The sequence below is a fragment of the Ahaetulla prasina genome, chromosome 5 (assembly GCF_028640845.1).
Source record: "Ahaetulla prasina isolate Xishuangbanna chromosome 5, ASM2864084v1, whole genome shotgun sequence".
NCBI lineage: Eukaryota > Metazoa > Chordata > Lepidosauria > Squamata > Colubridae > Ahaetulla > Ahaetulla prasina.
The window spans coordinates 18,573,578-18,591,432 of record NC_080543.1 but is presented as its reverse complement, the minus strand read 5'-3'; the positions used below and the strand labels follow the sequence as shown (position 1 = coordinate 18,591,432).

The following is a 17,855-nucleotide window of genomic DNA, read 5'->3' as shown; positions in this document are numbered from 1 at the left end:
TGTTTTGCCTTTCCTTTCCCTTCATGCTTTTTAAAGTATGGTTTTCTTTACTCTATAAATATATATTTAATGTATTGTCTTATTCTGCTGTTTTATTCTTTATTCCAAACACTGTGAAGTGCTATGTTGCTACTGAACAGGAAGCTGGCTATAAATATTCAAAAATGATAAATAAAACGTTCACGTAAAAAAGCCCCAATATTTTGCAATACAATTTTCTTTTCTTTTTTTTTACTGGAAATCTGTTTTAATACAACTCTTCAACTTGTCGCATTTTCTTGGCCTTGCAGAGAATATACACAGGCTGGTGTTTTTTTTTCCCCCCAAAAGGGGGCAATTCTACTATGTACGGAAAGGGCCTTGTTGTTGTTAAAAGACAATTGGATTGACAGCTCAATTCCATTGATTTAAATGGTCTATTCTAAGTATGCTGAAGCCTGAACTAAACACAATTCAGTTTCAGAGCCTGCTGGGAGAAAATCAAGGTAATCAGTTCTGCTACCTCTCTTGGCAATTGGTTGTTCAAACTGCTTTTACTGTTAGATTTTTCTTGAAACTCCGATGGATTTTTTTTCTTCTTCATCATGTAACTTAAAAATATTATTCTGTGTTCTGCATTCTGGAACCGGAGAGGGAGCCCTGTGGGCCTTTCTGTTCTAGGTCAGTGTTGGCAAACCTTTTTGGCACCTAGGGCTGAAATGGGAGCGCGCGGGCGAGAAACCGGAAGAGCAGCCGCCTGGTACGCATGTGTGCGCCAGGAAGACGACCTTCCGGTTTCTGGCAGGCACATGCGCACAGGCCAGCTGGTCTTAGCGCGCACGTGCATGCCAGAAACCAGAAGACCAGATGGCCAGTGTGCATGTGCACACCAGAAAGCAAAAGATCATCTTCCCAGCGTGCGCAGTGCTCCTGCCTGTGTGAAAACCAGCTGGCCAGCACTGAACTCAGAAGAGCAACAGGCGACAGCTCATGTTCCTGGAGAGATGGCTCTGTGTGCTACTTCTGGCATATGTGCCATAGGTTCACCATCACGGTTGTAGGTGACATCTTTCAGGTAAATCATAAGAGTGGGCTATCTCATCCTTACTCAATCTCCTTTGCTCACATATCCAGTTCCCATCATCTCTGTTCATAGGACTTGTTTCTGGTCCCTGAATTATCCTTGTTGCCATTGTCTGAATCTCTGGCTGTTTGATTCTGGCCCTTTTAAAGCACAATTTCCATAACTGAACACAGTCCTTGAGATTTAATAGAGTTAATAGAAAATGAAGTGTTATGATAGTTCCCCAAAGCAGCTATTATTCATTAATCTGGACATCACTTTTCACTTTTGTATTCATTCTTTGACTATTTGCTTTCAATTTGCAATTGCTATGTACCAACTTCAGATTATGAGTGTTCATGGTCTTTCAATTAACCTTCATTACTGTGGAAACAGACCTTCTGATTTTATTTCTGAATCTATTTTTGCAAATTTCAGGCTAGTGTACATAGACAGCAAATTCAATTAAATTAATAATCTGATTATTTCTTGTTCTTCTTGTTCTCCTCCTCCTCCTCCTCCTTCCTTCTAGGATTTTAGCTAAGACACGTTTTCTTTCCATTGGATGAGAGCAATAGTGCCTTTTGATTTAAGACTGAAAACATGAAGCTTACATCAGTTTTGCAAAAGCTCACTAAAGGGCACAAACATATTTCAATGTTATACTGCGGTTGCAAATACTTGAGCGTTGTGTGAAATTCAGCCAGTTTTCAGACTTCTATCATTCTTGTGGGTGAAAATAGGTGCAACTGAAAGCTGAAACGTACTCTAGTAGCTTGAGCCTGGAGAAATCTCTTTCTATATTTCATAGAAAAAGATAACAAAATATTTGATTGCACAGAGTAGAACAGACAATAAAACACTCTTTGCAGCAGTGTTATGGGCTTTTCTGACATCAGTGGTTTTTCTTTGATGAAAAGGACTTAAGCAAGAGCCAAGGGTCATGTACTCCAGGTCCAACAAGGGAGAAAAGATAGACAAGGAGATGTTGCTCCCTAAACTACAAGACTGGAACTGATAGTTTTTAAACCTGATTGTTTTAAGCTTGATAGAAGCCTTGGAACTAATACCCTTAAAACTCCTGGCTTTATACTCATGAGGGTTAGGCTTCCTAGATAGATGTCTCTTTGCTTGTCACAGAGCTCAGCACTGAGGATTGACAGATCTGGGATGGAAAAAATTAGGCAACCACAACTCAACAGTGAAGAGAGGTAACAATATTTACTTAAAAAAATAATAATAAAACCATAAACTGTAGGTGCGTTTATGGGTTTTGATATAAAATAATACTAAATACTAAACACCAGAATATTTCACTCTGCTGTATAGGTTTTCCACACATACACACAAATACTGTACATACATAGATATACACATACATACATGGGTGATATTCACTTACTTTCCCTAATGTTTCGCAATTGTGAATGCGTGTGCACATGCCTTCCACTTTGCTGGCATGCAGCGCTTCTGTGCATGCGCCCAGCCTCAAAAACGTGCCTAATGGGTGGGCCCACTGGTGATTTCTGCTACCGGTTCAGGTGAACTGGTCTGAAGCAGCTGAATACCACCTCTCAATACATACATGCATACATACATACATACATACACACACACCACTTCCTCCTGGGAAAACAGTTACAAAATATAATTGATGATAAAATATATTTTGGTAGATAGAGCCTCACAGCTACAAGTTTCAATACATGACTAACATTATGGAGTCAGCTGTAAAAATATTGGGACAATCGAAGGAGAACTAGTTTAGTTTCCTAGGGCCCACTATATTGATTTTCAAAGGTGGAAATATTATTATTATCCTTCTCATCTTCTCGACTTCCCCCTATTATATTTTAATCTTCTCATCATTCCCATCACCCATCTTCTTCCACTTATGACTGTATGGCTGTAACTTTGTTGCTTGTATGCTTATGATTGATATTGATATTGATATTGTTTCCTGATTGCTTATTTGTACCCCAGGACTAACTCATTAAGTGTTGTACCTTAGAATTCTTGATGAACGTACCTTTTCTTTTATGTATACTGAGAGCATATGCACCAAGACAAATGCCTTGTGTGTCCAATCACACTTGGCCAATAAAAAATTCTCTATATATAAATAACAATAGACCATATAATACAATAATAGACCATATAAATATAAATAATATAAATAAATAAATTATATACATATAAGATATAATCATGACTTATAATAATAATAATAATAATAATAATAATAATAATAATAATAATAATAATAATAATAATAACAACAACAACAACAACAATAATAATAATAACAACAACAACAACAACAACAACAACAACAGAGTTGGAAGGGACCTTGGAGGCCTTCTAGTCCAACCCCCTGCCCAGGCAGGAAACCCTACACCATCTCAGACAGATGGTTAACAAACATTTTCTTAAAAATTTCCAGCGTTGGAGCATTCACAACTTCTGCAGGCAAGTTGTTCCACTTATTAATTGTTCTAATTGTCAGGAAATTTCTCCTTAGTTCTAAGTTGCTTCTTTCCTTGATCAGTTTCCACCCGTTGCTTCTTTTTCTACCCTCAGGTGCTTTGGAGAACAGCCTGACTCCCTCTTCTTTGTGGCAACCCCTGAGATATTGGAACACTGCTATCATGTCTCCCCTAGTCCTTCTTTTTATTAAACTAGACATACCCAGTTCCTGCAATAAGTTTTATTATTAAAAACTTATTATGATTATTATGATTGTTACTCTGTTGCTTTGCATGTACATTGAAAGCTTCTGCACCGAAGACAAATTCCTTAATCACACTTGGCCAATAATTATTCTGTTTTGCTCTGCCCTGCCCTGCCCTGTAATTTGGACAGTAATGCAGTTATACTTCAAGTCTAGCTTACCAGGGTTACCTGCATAGAGTTTTGATAAAAGGACCATAGGAAACACATTGCAAGGGCTTATTTTAAGTTTCATGGAAACATGGAAGAGGGTGGAAGTTGTTTGCTGAAGTCGGGTGGGAAGGTGCAAAAAACATAAATCACTTCTGAACACGTCACAATCTCAGATCTCTTCAGCGGGATGGATGGAGAAAAGGGGGGGGTGAGGTACATACCCTCCTGTTTGAAGGCCTCTGAGAATGGCTCGGGGTTTGTTGGTGGGTGATAGGGCTGCGATGACCCGTGCCAATCTGGAGAGGAGATGCTTCCCATGGCAGGGTAACTTGGTCGTTGCCTGTTCTTTGAGTTAATGGCAGAGGAGGAGTAAGATGAACTAGCAGATCTGAGTCTTAAAAGAGCAGCGTATGTGGCATGGATTCCTGGAATAGCTGCAGAGCATTCTGGGTAGGTTGGAAACAAAACAAAACAAAAAAAAGAAACAAAAATGTAGTTCGAACTGGAGATAAGAACACTAAACCTTTCATGGATCCAGCTTCTTAGGCAACACAAATGGGTCTTTCTCATCAGGATATGCATAACTTTCATAACTAGAACCTCTATGAAGGTTCTTGGGTAGAAATGGGATTCTGATATTTGCTGGAAAGAGGGAGCCAGGTAAACATTTGGTATCCCCCATCTGTTCTGGGGAGGACAGAGAAGTAAATTGGGGTCTTATGTGATAGCATCCTTCCTTTGTATCAGTATTGAACTGAAACGTATACAGGTAGTCCTCAATTTACGATTGTATTGGAGCTCACCCATCATGATTGTAAAGTCATACTGGTAAATTTTAACTGACCTGCCAAAACTAGTAGATCAGGGATGTAAAACTGAATTTCTTCAAGGGCTGGATTAGCATTGTACTTCTCCTCCGGGCGGGCCTGGGGAAGGGGAGACGGGATGGACGACTCCTGCAGCACCCTGCCAGACAAAACAAGACGCAGGGGGGCCATGTGCAGCACCTTGCCAGCCAAAACGGGGCTGACAGAGTGCTGCAGGAGACCGTCCATGCCAAAAATGAGGTGCAGGGATCCCACACATGGTCCCCCCATGACCCGTTTTGGCTGACAGAGGCACTGCAAGCCGGTCCTTTGCTATTTTCAGGCTGGCCCCATGGGCCAGATTTAAGCACCGCATGGACCGGATCTGTCCTGCAGGCCTTGAGTTTGATACCCCTGTACTAGATACAAAGATAATTTTTCCCTCATGCCAAGCACAGTCTTATTTCTCATCTTCTCATCTTTCCTACTATCTTCTCCTATTGGTTTCTTATGATTTATCAATTGTTGTTTACTGCGATCTGTGACTTATTACTTGCTGTTTATCTATACACTGTGAATTTATGCACTGGAGACAAATTCCTTGTGTGTCCAATCATACTTGGCCAATAAAGAATTCTATGATTTTACATTTACAAAAGAGATGCAAAATCTTTTGCCCTCATACTGTTACACCTTCAAGTCATTGTTTGGATGGTCTGGCCATAAAGGTACTGTTTTGGAACAAAACACAACTTGATTAATTTTGAGCTGCATTTTCAGAGATTTAATTGTTTCAACTCTGTGACTGGGCTGTTTTATGCCAAGTTCTCTCCAACCATACCAGTTGAGACTGGATAAAGGTATATGAAATAGCAATAACAATAGCACTTAGACTTATACACCATTTCACAGTGCTTTACAGCCCTCTCTAAGCAGTTTACAGAGTCAGTATATTGCCCCGTTCCCAATAATTTGGGTCTTCATTTTACCCACCTCGGAAGGATGGAAGGATGAGTTAACCCTGAGCCTGCTGAAATTTGAACTGCCAAATTGTAGGCAGCTGGCAGTCAGCATAAGTAGCCTTCTAACCACTGCACCACCACAGCTCATGAAATGAAATGAAGTTTTAAGAGATATTTAAGAAATATTTAAGCAGATGGCTTAAAATATAGATAAGGTGAGTGCAGACTGTTGTATGTCTGCCACACTGATTAGTAAGCCACTGCCTTTAAAAGATGGGGAACTTACATGTGAAAGTGCAACCTCGTGGTGTGACCAGAACAATCTGGAACTGAACACACTCAAAACCTTAGAAATGGAGGTAGACTTTAGGAGAAACCCTTCCATACTTCCACCTCTTACAATACTAGACAACACAGTATCAACAGTAGAGACCTTCAAATTTATAGGTTCTACCATATCGCAAGATCTAAAATGGACAGCTAACATCAAAAACGTCATCAAAAAACCACAACAAAGAATGTTCTTCCTGCGCCAACTCAGAAAGCTCAGACTGCCCAAGGAGCTGCTGATACAGTTCTACAGAGGAATTATTGAGTCTGTCATCTGCATCTCTATAACTGTCTGGTTTAGTTCTGCAACCCAACAAGACATACATAGACTTCAGAGAATAATTAAAACTGCAGAAAAAAACAATCGCTACCAACCTGCCTTCCATTGAGGACCTGTATACCACACGACTCAAAAAGAGGGCTGTGAAAATATTTACAGACCCCTCACATCCTGGACATAAACGGTTTCAACTCCTGCCCTCAAAACAACACTATAGAGCACTGCATATCAGAACAACTAGACACAAGAACAGTTTTTTCCCAAATGCCATCACTCTGCTAAACAAATAATTCCCTCAACACTGTCAAATTATTTACTAAGTCTGCACTACTATTAATCTTCTCATCGTTCCCAACACCCATCTCCTTCCACTTATGACTGTATGACTGTAACTTTGTTGCTTGTATCCTTATGATTTATATTGATATTGATTGTTTCCTGATTGCTTATTTGTACCCTATGACTATCATTAAGTGTTGTACCTTATGATTCTTGATGAATGTATCTTTTTTTTCATATACACTGAGAGCATATGTACTAAGACAAATTCCTTGTGTGTCCAATCACACTTGGCCAATAAAAAATTCTATTCTATTCTATTCTATTCTATTCTATTCTATTCTATTCTATTCTATTCTATTCTATTCTATTCTATTCTATTCTAAAGGATGGATGGGTTACACCTACAGTAAACTATTCAAGCCACACATGCAACTGTATAATACAAAAGTATATGTGTTGCATGCATGTTAGTATTTTGTAGTTGTAGCTAACATGGCTAAGATTGTCTAAAATCAGACACTGTGCAATAGTGGCAAATATCTGTAGCTTGCATGTAAGATAAGGGTGAAGGTTCATTTGCCAAGCCTGTGGGTTGGTTTCATTACCAGGCTAGGTATCATCTTCAGAGGAGTTTAGGGAATGTCAGTGTTCTACTGTTTATAAGGGTTTCAGACAGTAGTGGGTTTCAAATCCCGTCACTACCGGTTCATTTGGTGCATGCACGTTTGCATGCAATGCTTCTGTGCGTGCGCAAAAGTGTCTGAGCAGGTGGGTGGAGCCTCCCGCCATCACCACTACCAATTTGTCCAACCCGGGGTGAACCGGTAGCAACCCACCACTGGCTTCAGGTATGGGTGTGTCAAGTGAGAATCTTGTGATGGGTCAGCTGTGAGTTATCAGTAAGTCTTGTGATGGTGTTGTGGTCTGCCAGCAGCCTACGGAGCTGGCAACGGAATCAGGCAGCGATGAGGCTGAGGAAGAACCTGGGCCAGTCCTGGAGGTTGGGGAAGGCTTGCGTCGAAGGCAGAGATGGGGCCTGGGCCATCTGGGAGTGATGTACGAACACCGGAGCCTCCAGAGGCTGACAGTAGTGAGTCAGAGGAACAGGATGAGCCTGTTCCTAATGCATGCATGAGAAGAGCTGCCAGAAGGCAAGAGCAGCTCAAGCAAAGAGGACGACTCGGGAGTAGGGCCAAGAGGTGATTGGCCCCTCCCATAAGGCTTAAAAGACCAGCAACAGCATTTGGGCTGTTTGCAGGAAAACAACATTGATAGAATTGCTCCTTGTCTTGCTGCATTTATTTCTTGTCAGTGTCTTCTGCTTTTGAACTTTTGCCAAGAAAAGCCTTTGGCAGTTTGCCTAATTAGAGCAAGGTTGGTGATAAGACTGAAGAATTTGCTTTGATTTAGTTTGGATGACACTGAGAATGAGTTAATTCTCAGCTGTTCTAATAAAGTCTGTTTGTTTTTGAACTACTACCTACTTGGGCCTGGGTCACAACAGATAGTTCTTGTGATAAGGAGGTTACGTCAGGTCAGGTTCATTGGGAGGTGACCTGTTTTGTTAAGATTTAGCATGCATGGTTTGTGTTGAGCTTCAGATGCCTTTAAAACTGCAAAGATACTTCCTTGGTTTGAGCTGATTTATTGAGCATTTTGTGTGCACTATGGGAATGTTCTTGTTTAGTGTTAACATTATGAATACAGTTAAGACGCATCAGTCATTCTTGTTTGCTTGTTAATTTATTTTGATTTTGCAGCTGGCAGCTACTTCTACGCTGAAGTAACAAAGGAAGGCTAAAATGATTAGTTGCTACCTTTGTCCTGTATTTTTTTGGCTGAACCACAAATAGTTTATTTATCAAAACAATAAAGAATTCTATTGATTCTTTCAACAGGGAAATGGGAAGGCTTTTTGATAACAGATTTTGATTTAAAGAGATTTTGTAGTGGATAAGCGCAGGACTGGGATCCCAATGTTTTCAGCAGGCGTTTATTTTAATGGTTTAAAATCATTTTACAAGCTACCCACTAAACCAAACTATCCACTTTTTTTCTTACTTCAAAATAACTCAACGTTTTTATTTTTTAGTTATCACCATCATCTAAGCAATCCTCTTAACTGCCAATTTCTTGACTCTTATCCCTTTCTCACATCTTTGAAAACTGGTTTTGTTCGATAAACAGGAGACAAAATAACAGCAGATGAGGTTGCTTAAAGCCAAAGGTTTTTCCCCCCCTTAGGAATGAGCATTCCATGAAATTCCATCACAAATAAAACTTTTCATTTAGTAACTGGAGAAAAATCAACAGTTGCTGCTCCCAGAGTTCCTCTTAAGGTTTAAGGTATGCTAAAAATGTCAGAAATATCTCATCAGCAACAACATTATTTTCATCATGATTAACTGCAGACCAAAGAAATAAAGAAATAAAGCAATTAAAGAGAAATATAGTCATGCATAAAACTTACAATGTATAAGGAAACATTACATGTATGAAAAACTGCACTGAAGAGAGAAAACGTGATGACTTTTTCTAAAAGCAGAGCAAATGATGATCAAATGCTCCTCCTTACATCCATTTCCATAAATTAGAGCAGGGGAAGGGTGAAACCAAGCAGGTTCTGACAAGTTCTGGAGAACTTGTAGAGGAAATTTTGAGCAGTTTGAAGAACTGGCAAATACCACCTCTGGCTGGCCCCAGAATGGGGTGGGAATGGAGATTTTGCAATATCCTTCCCCTGGAGTGGGGTGGGAATGGAGATTTTGCAGTATCCTTCCCCTGGAGTGGGGTGGGAATGGAGATTTTGCAGTATCCTTCTCCTGGAGTGGGGTGGGAATGGATACTGCAAAATCCCCATTCCCACCCCACTCCTGAGGGAAGGATATTGCAAAATCTCCATTCCCACCCCACTCTGGGGCCAGCCAGAGGGGATATTTACTGGTTCTCCAAACTAGACAAAATTTCCGCTACCGGTTCTCCAAAGCGCTCAAAATTTCCTCTACCAGTTCTCCAGAACCTGTCAGAACCTGCTGGATTTCACCCCTGGATTGTGTGTCTCGTTGAATTCACTACTTTCTTCGATGCAGGAAATCAGAGATAGACTGTTCCAATTTCTCAAGGCTGACCAATTATTGTGCAGTGTTTCCTACCAGCTCCCATTGAACTCAATGAAAGACAATTTGCTTTAGGGTTGTCTCAAAAGAAAAAGAAACCCACATTGGTGAAGTGTGGTTGTCTTGCACTTGTTTATCTCCAAATGATATAGCGAGAATTATGGTCATGCCCTATCATCTGTTATACAAACATTTGTTAGGTGTTCCATGGCTTCCCAAGGACCAATAATAGTTAGAGAGAAGCCATTCGCACACAGTTCTTCTTGTAGAAGAGTAATCCAAATTAAAGGATAGACAAGCTTTGGTTTGTAACCGGACAACCTGTGCTGGTTTGTATCATTGTTTCGATGGTATTTCTTACCTAAACAGAGATGAGTGGGATGGGGGGAAAGCAGTAGGAACAGGAAAAATTTTCAGCTTCCGGTTGGCTTCCCTATTGAGTTTTCTTGTGAGAATCTGGCAAGAAGCATCAAAAACCTTCCTTCCTTCCTTCCTTCCTTCCTTCCTTCCTTCCTTCCTTCCTTCCTTCCTTCCTTCCTTCCTTCCTTCCTCTGAAGCAGCCACATCTTCTCCAAATTTCATTCACTGAATTTGGGTCCCAAATTCTTTAATTTAGCCCATTTGAGGTACCCTATTTTTTGGTTCCAAAAATGTCGCCCTTTGTTTTACTGTTTCTTTCAGTTAAAGGTCAAGACAAAGAGAGTTTTAATAGTGTATCAAGAGATGACCATGTTTAACATTCTGAAGGAGCAAAAATTATATTTTGGTGATTTTCTGGTGGTGGGAAGAATTTAGGAATCTCAGGTTTGATTCCCCTCCTTTTCAATGTTTTATTTATTTATTTTATTTATTTATTTGTCACAACAGTATATATAAGCATAAGCATGAAATAACTATACGATATATAAGCATATATATAAGCATAAGAATGTAATAACTATATGAATTGGATACAATCAAAGGGAACATTAGGACAGGAACGGTAGGCACACTGGTGCTCTTATGCACACCTCTTACAGACCTCTTAGGAATGGGGTGAGGTCAACAGTAGACAGTCTTTGGTTAAAGTCATTTTGTCATGAATTGTGTGGGCAGAGGTGGTATTCAGCCGGTTCAGACCAGTTTGCTTGAACTGGTAACAGCGATCATGGGTGGGCCCCTCCCCCTCTCACCCGCCCCGGATCCAAGTCATGCTATTTAGGCACATTTTTGAGGCCAGGTGAATGTGCGGAAGGAGTGCAAGCGAACAAAGCACATGCACGGAAGGCCATGCGCCTGCATGGAAGGCGAGGCGTGCACACGGCGAATCAGTAGTAAGATAATCCAAAACCCACCGCTGTGTGAGGGGGAGGTGGACACAATATGAAGACCTCTTGAGGCCCACCCATGCATTAGAAATAGTTCTGCAATACTGGGACAAGCAAGGATTCTTCTCCCTTCCCATCCCAAGATGATATAAAAGGAGCTTTGATCTGCTACCTACGTGAGTTTACCATTAAAAATAGAAGCACAGTCTCTTCTGAAGATCAAAAATAGCTTCTCCCTCAGCATTGGACTGATATGGGAATATCAAAGTGAATCAAGAGTAACTACTTTTTCAAAACCCAAATTTGGAATCTTATCCTTTTATGAGCTCCTACGCGATGACCACTGAGCCTTGAAATTACATCCTATTTTTCTATATAGCTTTTATTTTCAGCTTTGTTTGCTTCCCGGCAAAATGAATTATTTAGTTTCGTAATGTAATATTGTTGGGCCAAGAAAAAGAACAAAAAAGAAAGAAAGAAAATAAAAGTAGTCCACTATGTGAAGCTAAAAATTAAAACGAAGCATGCAACATCGAGTAGACCTAATGAAATTCTCTATCCAGCAATATAATGTGGTTTTCTTTATAATATTATCTTCTGCTGTCTCTTGATAGCTTTCTTATCATATTTTGACAAGATAAATCAGTTCTAGAAGGTAGTGACAGTAGATTAGTAATAATTTTGACAAGATATATACTGTTCTAGAATGTAGAGGCAGTAGATTTATAGTAATTTCTATTTGGGATTGGAAACTAAGCAAACATATTCTCCCAAATGACCCTGTTTCATTTTCTATTTGCACGTTAACACTTTCAGGGCAAAAACAGCTCATCCTCTGATTGTGCACCAAAAACTATATTGTAACTTTTATGCTGAAATCATATTATTCCAAATTCTATTCCTCCAGAAAATCAGAACAAGAATAAGATGTGGTTTTTTTAAATTTACATTTATATCCCGCCCTTCTCTGAAGACTCAGGGCGGCTTACAGTGTGTAAGGCAATAGTCTCATTCTATTTGTATATTTACAACGTCAACTTATTGCCCCCCAACAATCTGGGTCCTCATTTTACCTACCATATAAAGATGGAAGGCTGAGTCAACCTTGGGCCTGGTGGGACTCGAGCCTGCAGTAATTGCAGGCATCTGTGTTTTAATAACAGGCTATCTTACAGCCTGAGCCACCAAGGTGGGAAAAAACCCCTGAATAGCAGGGAAATTGGGTCTAGGTTTGGACTGCATAACAATTTATTTATTATATTTATTTATGTATTTAGAATAGAATAGAATAGAATAGAATAGAATAGAATAGAATAGAATAGAATAGAATAGAATAGAATAGAATAACAGAGTTGGAAGGGACCTTGGAGGTCTTCTAGTCCAACTTCCTGCTTCGGCAGGAAACCCTACACCACTTCAGACAAATGATTATCCAACCTCTTCTTAAAAACTTCCAGTGTTGGAGCATGCAAAACTTCTGGAGGCAAGTTGTGCCACTGATTAATTGTTCTGTTCTGTTCTGTTCTGTTAATTGTTCTGTTAAAAGAGTAAGGGAGGTGACCTTGTTAGAAATATGCAGGAATCATAATATAAGTAAGGGGACCTTAAACATTCACAACTTCTGGAAGCATTTATATTTCATGTTTCTAGATTGCCCTTCTCACTCAAAGAGGGGCTTTGGGTGGTGTTATTTACATTAAAGGTAAAGGTAAAGGTTCCCTTCGCACATATGTGCTAGTCGTTCCCGACTCTAGGAGGCAGTGCTCATCTCCATTTCAAAGCCGAAGAGCCAGCGCTGTCCGAAGACGTCTCCATGGTCATGTGGCCAGCATGACTAAATGCCAAAGGTGCACAGAACACTGTTAACCTTCCCATCAAAGATAGTCCCTATTTTTCTACTAGCATTTTTTACATGCTTTCGAACTGCTAGGTTGGCAGAATCTGGGACAAGTAGCGGGAGCTCACTTCATTAAGCGGCACTGGGGATTCGAACCGCTGAATTGTTGACTTTTCAATAGACAAGCTCAGCATCTTAGCCACTGAGCCACTGTGTCCCTAGAATAGGATTATACCCATATTGAAAAGCAACTCCGATAAACACTAGATGATGCAGAAGCATTGTGCCTCACCAAACTCGACAACACTGTACACTTGAGTAAAGAATTTAGGATTTTCTACCTGCAAGATAGGACTTTTAAGAAATACTTGGTCATTGGCTAGGATTCTGTGACATTTACTGGATCTCTAATTAGAAAGGACTTTTGCTTATAATACTTGCAAATGTGACCTTCACTTGATACAGGCATTTTCTCCATATCTGTCTCCCACACACATACACACACTTTACTCCTAGCATGTTGAGCTAAATGTCACTAGAAGTTTTTCTCCATGTTGCAACTTTTAATTATGTTGTTTTCCAAGGAAGTGTCTATAATATCTTCGCTGCTTCCGAACAATCAACATGATGTGAAGAAGCTCAGAGCTGAATACTGCAAATCCTCACCAGTGCTGAAATACTGTATTTTTCGGAGTATAAGCCGCACCTTTTTTCCTCCAAAAAGTGGGTGAAAATCTGGGTGTATCTTATACTCCGAATGTAGTCCCACCCAGCTTCTCAAACGGAGGTTTCAAAGCCTGAAAAAAGCATTAGAAAAGAAGCTTCAAAAAAGAAGCCCCCAAACAGAGCTTCAGGAACGAAGCTTCCAAACAGAGCTTCAGAGGCTTTTTTTCTGAAACTATTTCGGAGGCTTTCAGAGGCATTAAAAAAAAAAAAGCAAGGCACAGAGCTCACAACCAAGGAACCTGTTGATAAACTTCACCTCTGGAACAGCTGATTGGGGGTATTCTGGGAGGCCAATCCACCTGCCAAACAGCTTTTTTCTTATTTTCCTGTTATGTCCCCTCCCGACCACAACCCAAAAAGACACGCGAGCTGACTTTCCTTGCCAGCAATTTACTCCGACAACAGATAACAGTCCTGGCAAGGAACCTGAGATTGCCTGCCAAGTTCTCCTCAGACCAGCGTAATTTGCAGTTCAGGAATAAACAGAGGTCAAAGTCTGAATCACGAACTAACACAACCGAAGCTCTCAGAAGTCAGTCTTTGTCTGTCACGGAGCCCAAAGGCAGCTCCACCCACTTTTATACCCTGTGGGGTATGGCTCCGTGACTCAGCACTCCCTGGGCTGGCTCCTTCCTTCCTTTTGCTGTGCACACTTCGCTCGGTGTCGCTGCCTTGCATCTAACCACACTGGATTCCCCTCAGCTGGTTCTTGGAGCTCCGCCAGGGAGGAGGAGGAGGGGTCGGGGGAAAAAGGCCGTGTCAGCTCCTCCTCCTCCACCTGGCCTGCCTCTGGGACCTGGAGTGGAGCCAGAGAAGAAGATTCTGCAGAGGGAAGCCCTGTTGGCTCTTCCCGCTCACTCACTGAGTCACTCTCAGCCAGGAGGCCCGGCTCAGGCCCTGCAGACACAACATTTCCTCCCCAAAAACTAAGGTTTTTATACTCCAAAAAATACAGTAGATATTGTAGGGCAATGCAAAGGTTTAACAGGGTACCTCACTTGGACCATGATTTATGCAAAGCCTTTCTTTTCTCAGTTTAACTTTTTTATTAATTTATTGAAGTACAAAATACAAAGAAAAAAAAAACCATGGTAAAAGTAGAAAAGGTAGAAGAGAGGAAGGGAAAAAGTGGGGGTATATTGTAACGGGCAGAGGTGGGCTTCGCATAATTTAACAACCAGTTCGCCTAGTGCAGAGCCGAAAATGTGAGCGTGCGGCTTGAAACACATGGCAATTTCCTGCATGCGGCTTCCAGCACACCTTCTCGGGCAGCCGCAGTGAGTAGAGTGGGTGAGGTGCAGAAATCATCTGGGTTGCATGGGCAGGGAGAGTGAGCCAGAAAGTGAGATATATAGGACTGGATACAGCTAGGGCAGGTGGGCAGGCCCAGCCCGTGGTTGGAACTACCAGTTCGCCTGAACCAGTCTGAACTGACAGCAGCCCACCTCTGGTAACAGGAGGAAAAAAAAGAAAAAGGTACCAACTTCCAACTCTCTTTGGCACAATCGAAGGTAACAACATTACAACAACTTTTTGCCTTTACACAACAGTATGTACAAGCCATTTCTATAACACTAAGCCTGTCCAGTTTACAAAAAAAGAAAAAAAGTTTCTTTTCTTTTTTTTTTTCATTGCAAAGACAAAATCCGGAAGCAATTTCAAACTAGAGACAAAATTAAATATAATCTCTGTTTTTGTAAACTGGAGACAAAATTAGTTTGTAAACTAGAGACAAAATTAAATATAATCTCTTATCTGGATAAAAGAATCATTTTAACCATCTCAGCTTCTCCTTGCTGTGGGGAATGATATATCTGGCAGCATATGGAAGCCTTTGACCTAGTTCATTCTTGTATTTTCAAATCTTATTATTATTATTATTATTTATTAAATTTTTATACCGCCCTTCTCCCAAAGGACTCAGTCCATAATATTTTACCAACTTTAGAATATTGTTCAGCATTACTTAAAGAAATGTCTCACTTATCAACAGGAATGTTGGGCTCAGTTATGGTCATAAGTCAAGGACTACTTGTATTTAGAAAGAATGGGACAGTTGTTTCTTATTGGGCATATCATTCTTATCCTTTACAGCAGGGGTGTCATTGTTTTTTGCTCCGAAGTTTAGCTTCTTTTCCAAAAACTCTACACTACTAACCAGAGCATACAAAACATTTGCCAGGCCTATTCTTGAATACAGCTCATCCGTCTGGAACCCATACCACATCTCTGACATTCATACTATCGAACGCGTCCAGCAATATTTACTAGAAGAGTGCTTCGCTTCTCCGAAAACAACAAAATACCTTATACCACCAGGATTGAAATCCTGGGTTTAGAAAACTTAGAACTCCGCCGACTCCGACATGATCTGTGTTTAACACAGAGAATCATCTATTGTAATATCCTTCCTGTAAAAGACTACTTCAGCTTCAATCGCAACAATACAAGAGCAAACAATAGATTCAAACTTAATGTCAACTGCTTCAAACTTCATTGCAGAAAATATGACTTCTGTAACAGAGTTGTTAACGCTTGGAACTCATTACCTGACTCCATAGTCTCTACTCAAAACCCCAAAATCTTCAACCAAAAACTGTCTACTATTGACCTCACCCCATTCTTAAGAGGACTATAAGGGGTGTGCATAAGAGCACAAAAGTGCCTACCGTTCCTGTCCTATTGTTCTCTTCATTATAGTATTATATGCATACTTTTACTTATACTTTTACTTATGTATACTTTTTTCTCTCATGATGGGTTATTGTTTATGTTGATGATTGTATATACTGTTGTGACAAAATAAAATTTAAAAAAAGTTGATGTCTTTGGTCACAATGTTTTCCTTCGGTTCTAAAAGTTTTTTGAGTAGCTTGGACTCTTTCGGCAACTTGCACAGAGAGTATGGATACAACCACAGTATATTATATAAAAAAGCAACAACTGTTACCCTATTATGCAAAGTCATCTCATTTAGTTTTAAAAATTAAAAAAGCAATAAATGCACTTTATGAGCAAGTTAGGTAATTGGCTAGTGATACAGCAAAAAAAAAAGGGGAAGAGATGATTTCTTAAAAATTTAGCTACATATTTGTGTAGGCCTTTATGTCAGGTATGTATCTTCTTTTATTGTTACCAGGAGATTTGCGTTATAAAAACAAATCCTCCTGTTTGTACATATGATGAGGCTATAATTTTGTCCTGGTATTTTAATGGCGAAGAAAATTGCTCAAATGCATTTCTTAAGGATTATATTGAAGTTTGGAGCATTTGAGGCTCATAGGTGATAAGGAATGAGAGACCCAAAACAATTTGACAGCCATTGGCCATAGAAGAGGCAACACCAGAGATGTTAAATGGGTTGTTGGAATTAATTATGAAAGTAATAACTCCAGTTCACAAAGAATTAATCACCGGGCATGTCCTGAGTTAATGAATGAGAAAAGAATGGTTAGACTACCATGCTATGACTGAGGAAATTAAGGTTTAAATCTTTCCCCAAAGATGAAGCTTCGATGACCTTGGACCTATGGGAAGGCTATTTATCCACTAATGACTCATAGCATCTTTTAATGTCACTAGGCCATCCTTGAAGTGATATAACGCTTGTTGTTATTTTGGCAAAGCAATAGCTGGATGACTGCAGCAGACACCATAAGTCACTGGTGGGAATACGGCCTTAGTAGACTGTACCTTAATATAGGTTGATGGAAAAGTAAATTGTGGATTGTTCTGATTTAATGGCCCACATACAAAGCTGCTTCTAATAGAATAGAATAGAATAGAATAGAATAGAATAGAATAGAATAGAATAGAATAGAATAGAATAGAGTTGGAAGGGACCTTGGAGGTCTTCTAGTCTAACCCCCCCTGCTCAGGCAGGAAACCCTACACCACTTCAGACACATGGTTGCCTAAACTCTTCAAAACTTCCAGTGTTGGAGCACTTACAGCTTCTGGAGGCAAGTCGTTCCACTGATTAATTGTTCTAACCGTCAGGAAATTTCTCCTTAGTTCTAAGTTCTAGTTCTAAGTTGTTGTTGTTAAGATGTTGGGACTCTAGAAAGAGTGCAGAGAAGACCAACAAAGATGATTAGGGGACTGGAGGCTAAAACATATGAAGAACGGTTGCAGGAACTCGGTATGTCTAGTTTAATAAAAAGAAGGACTAGGGGAGACATGATAGTAGTGTTCCAATATCTCAGGGGTTGCCACAAAGAAGTAGGAGTCAAACTATTCTCCAAAGCACCTGACGGTAGGACAAGAAGCAATGGGTGGAAACTA

At 40.1% G+C, this 17,855-nt stretch overlaps 1 protein-coding gene across 1 annotated transcript in view; it reads right to left on the bottom strand.

The window, feature by feature from the left end:
- CNTN5 (contactin 5) overlaps positions 1–17,855 on the bottom strand; it is a 927,011-nt gene that overhangs the window by 325,064 nt on the left and 584,092 nt on the right. The window contains exon 4 of the mRNA XM_058185575.1: positions 4,147–4,371. Coding sequence (XP_058041558.1) covers positions 4,147–4,371 — 225 coding nt within the window. The remainder of the gene's footprint in view (positions 1–4,146; positions 4,372–17,855) is intronic.